At 42.1% G+C, this 4104-nt stretch overlaps 1 protein-coding gene across 1 annotated transcript; it reads right to left on the bottom strand.

The window, feature by feature from the left end:
* Positions 1 to 218: 218 nt before the first annotated feature.
* LOC141093969 (uncharacterized) lies at positions 219 to 1513 on the bottom strand. Its single transcript, XM_073579642.1, has 2 exons — positions 1510 to 1513; positions 219 to 1018 (listed from the first exon to the last, which is right to left on the bottom strand). The coding sequence occupies exons 1-2, from the start codon at positions 1511 to 1513 to the stop codon at positions 324 to 326; spliced, it is 699 nt and encodes a 232-aa protein (XP_073435743.1). The 3' UTR covers positions 219 to 323.
* Between the last annotated feature and the right edge of the window lie 2591 nt (positions 1514 to 4104).

Here is a 4104-nt window from a genome sequence, read left to right as displayed (position 1 = left end):
GGACAATGAGCCAAGTTGTGCACTTTCACATACTTGTCTCTTCCTACACAATAGGAGATATTCCTTCTAGTACAGACTATTTGCTATCCCCCCTCTAAGCTGAGAATCCAGGAGCTAAGGTGCCAGGATTGACACATACCTCCAGCAAAGCCCCTTTGTGCTTACAATACTGGTATATCCAGTTTCACTCCTTTGTCAACTAAATGTAACTCTCCTGCCTGAATTATTTATTTCCTTCACACTCTACATGAGTTTTTAGATGATGAAGAAGATATGATTCCCAAGAATAACATTTCCCACATTCTGAACATAAAAAATGGTTTCTACCCTGTATGAGTTCTCTGATGTGCAACAAGTTTTGATCTCGAACAATAACATTTCCCACATTCTGGACATGAATATGGCTTCTCTCCTGTGTGACTTCGCTGATGAATAAGGAAATTTGCATTCTGGATGAAACCTTTCCCACATTCTGGACATGGATATGGCTTCTCTCCTGTGTGGATTCTTTGATGTTTAACAAGATCTGATCTCTGGATAAAACATTTCCCACATTCTGGACATGAGTACGGCTTCTCTCCTGTGTGGATTCTTTGATGTTTATCAAGAGCTGATTTATCAACAAAACCTTTCCTACATTCCGGACATGAATACGGCTTCTCCCCTGTGTGAAATCTGTAATGAGTAATCAAATATGACTGACGGTTAAAACATTTTCCACATTCTGAACATGAAAATGGCTTCTCTCCTGTGTGAATTCTCTCATGTCTAAGCAATTGAGATTTATATTTAAAATATTTCCCACATTCTGAACAGGAAAATGGTTTCTTCTCTGTGAGAATTAATTGATGTTCAACATCACGTTTGCAGCTTTCATTTTGCTTAACAGTCTGTGATGAATCCAAATAGGTTACTGATTGAAAAGGCTCCGATGATTGATTTTTGCTCTGAAGGGCTGGAGGTATAGCAGGAATAATGGCATGCTTTTCATAGGTATCTGGTTTGACACCATAGTCATCTGCCAAGAATAAAACCGTTTTTATTATTTTTCAATATCAATGCCCTATATTTTATATAATTTCTATATACATAATGTTACAGAACCACTCAGCACCCAGAATATGTTGTGCAGTTATATGTATATATAATAGGTTCCATGTGAGATGCATGTCCCTAATGTATCAGCAGTGTCCGCCCTCCCCCTACCTTTGTAATTCCCACAGTAAACATACGCAGGCTCCGGCCACCTGCTGCTTTTGTAATGCATGTCTGGCCTGACGCTTGTCTATTGGCCTGCCCTCTGTATCTGTGTGATATATTCTGTGTCCTGTGAGTAAAGTGTTGTCAGACTGGAAATACATGGAGAAGCAGCGATCTTTTATATGCACCCATGCACTCAGAGGAATTCCAGCCAGCGTCATTCATTCAGACTCCAGCCAACGCAGAGCGGACCTCCAAAAACACGGGGTGGTACTGAAAGAGGTACCCCAGCTTGGAAGACCCCGTTACCCATAATTCTATACAACTCAATATAATGAAACTATGACCTCAGACAGTGGTGAGCCACCTGTTCACAAATCCCATGGTACTGAACCTCTAAAGGACAATCGCCAAACATAATACACAAATGCAGAAAAGTTTGAAGCAATAAAGGGAGGAATAAAAAAAAGCTTTATTATATTACAATCTATAGCAACAGATAAAAGTATACACCATAAAAACATGTAAGATTCTCAAAGGGTTACTCCCATCTCTGATCATCCATCCCCATATGTAGTATGTGTAATAATATTGGGAAATATGTAATACAGTTCTCCTGACTCGCTATGTTGCTCACCCTATGTGCAGAGCATTGCATTAGCTTAGGTATCCATGGTTACTACCACTGATATAGTGACTGTTAGTTGCTAGCGGTCATAACCATGGATACCTAAGCTACTGCAATGCCCTGGACATGGGGTAATGGACATAGAGAATCAGTAAAACTATACCACATTTCTAATCGGAGGTATTTGCTATAATTATTATTATTACACCTACTAGATTTTTGGGATAGGATCCTGGAAATGAGAATACCCCCCTTAAAGCCTTCTTTACACGTCAGTGTGTCCAGTACGTGTGGTGACAGTTTTCATACATACCGGAGACACTTCAACACGTAGAACCATTAAAGTGAATGGATCTGCACACATATCAGTGTTTCCACGGACCGTGTGTCTGTGGGCAAGGCACGCTGACATGACTGTTTTTAGCAGCAGCACGAGCCACCAAACAACTCACACATTAATGACATCTGTGTGACATGTAACGGCACCTGGGAATCAGCAGTACTGTTCGCGCTGATACCTGGCTAATTTCATTCATTGTACTCTGTTTTGCATGTGATCAGCACAAGCAGGGGACAATGTTGAGAGTTGTATTCAGCCCCCGCTGTCTACATAGAGTAAAATTAAGTAAAAAATACTCACCTTAGCACCTAATCCAGTGAAGCCATTGTACCATGTAAAGAAACAAAAGAAAAAACAACAATATCCCTCACCTGTCCAAAGTTGAAAGAATACAAAGTGTCCCACGCTGTAATCCATCTGTGAGACATTTGCTCATCAGCATAAGCGGTGACCTGAGGCGACCACTCATGGTGAAAAGCTGGGTAGAATGACTCGTTGCACCCTGATTTCTCAAGGTGAACTGCAATGTTGTTTATTATTTTAATTCTGTTATAGAAGACACTGCCTTCAAGTGTACTGGGCAATGATGTGAGTATGGTTTATTTTAGATTCATTAAAGGAGTCGGTGTCATTCTTTCAATTCTTGTGTGTTTTTTTTAATTCAATTTGACAATGTGGTTATTTATGAGGACATCTTAAAGACGCCTCTCCATTACTAATCTCTGGGCTTGATGTCACCTGACAGTACAAAGCTGACATCAATCCCCCATCACCCCACTTGCCATCGCACCAGGGTAAGTGGGAAGAGTGAGGCTTAGGCCAGGGTTACACTAGAGTGAAATACGGATGAGTGAGAGGCGTAAAAACCACGCATTGCACACAGACAAATGATTCTCTATGGGGTAGCTCCCATCAGCCGTATATTTCTCGGACGTATTCTACGGCCCGTGCCAATCGCAGCATGCTGCGATTGTCAGCGTACTGCGCCTGTAGTACACCAATGGAAGTCAATGGGTGCGCAAAAACAACACATTACACACGGACCAGATGCGTGACTTGCGAGAAATACGCACCCGGTGTCCCTTAGAAAAGCCGGCAATTCAGTGCGTGATACAGTAAAATCACACTGACAGGTTTAATAAAGATAGAAAGAATAGATATATACACATAAAATACATATATATATATACACACACGTCATTGAGACATATACACTCACTGGCCACTTTATTAGGTACACCTGTCCAACTGTGTGTTAAGACTTAATTTCTAATCAGCCAATCACATGGCGGCAACTCAGTGCATTTAGGCATGTAGACATGGTCAAGACAATCTCCTGCAGTTCAAACCGAGCATCAGTATGGGGAAGAAAGGTGATTTGAGTGCCTTTGAACGTGGCATGATTGTTGGTGCCAGAAGGGCTGGTCTGAGTATTTCAGAAACTGCTGATCTACTGGGATTTTCACGCACAACCATCTCTAGGGTTTACAGAGAATGGTCCGAAAAAGAAAAAAAATCCAGTGAGCGGCAGTTCTGTGGCCGGAAATGCCTTGTTGATGCCAGAGGTCAGAGGAGAATGGGCAGACTGGTTCGAGCTGATAGAAAGGCAACAGTGACTCAAATTGCCACCCGTTACAACCAAGGTAGGCAGAAGAGCATCTCTGAACGCACAGTGCGTCGAACTTTGAGGCAGATGGGCTACAGCAGCAGAAGACCACACTGGGTACCACTCCTCTCAGCTAAGAACAGGAAACTGAGGCTACAATTTGCACAAGCTCATCGAAATTGGACAGTAGAAGATTGGAAAAACGTTGCCTGGTCTGATGACTCTCGATTTCTGCTGCGACATTCGGTTGGTAGGGTCAGAATTTGGCGTAAACAACATGAAAGCATGGATCCATCCTGCCTTGTAACAACGGTTCAGGCTGGTGGTGGT

The sequence above is a fragment of the Dendrobates tinctorius genome, unplaced genomic scaffold (assembly GCF_039654945.1).
Source record: "Dendrobates tinctorius isolate UK_male_01 unplaced genomic scaffold, ASM3965494v1 ptg000063l, whole genome shotgun sequence".
Taxonomy (NCBI): Eukaryota; Metazoa; Chordata; class Amphibia; order Anura; family Dendrobatidae; genus Dendrobates; species Dendrobates tinctorius.
This window is presented reverse-complemented; position numbering and strand designations above follow the sequence as displayed.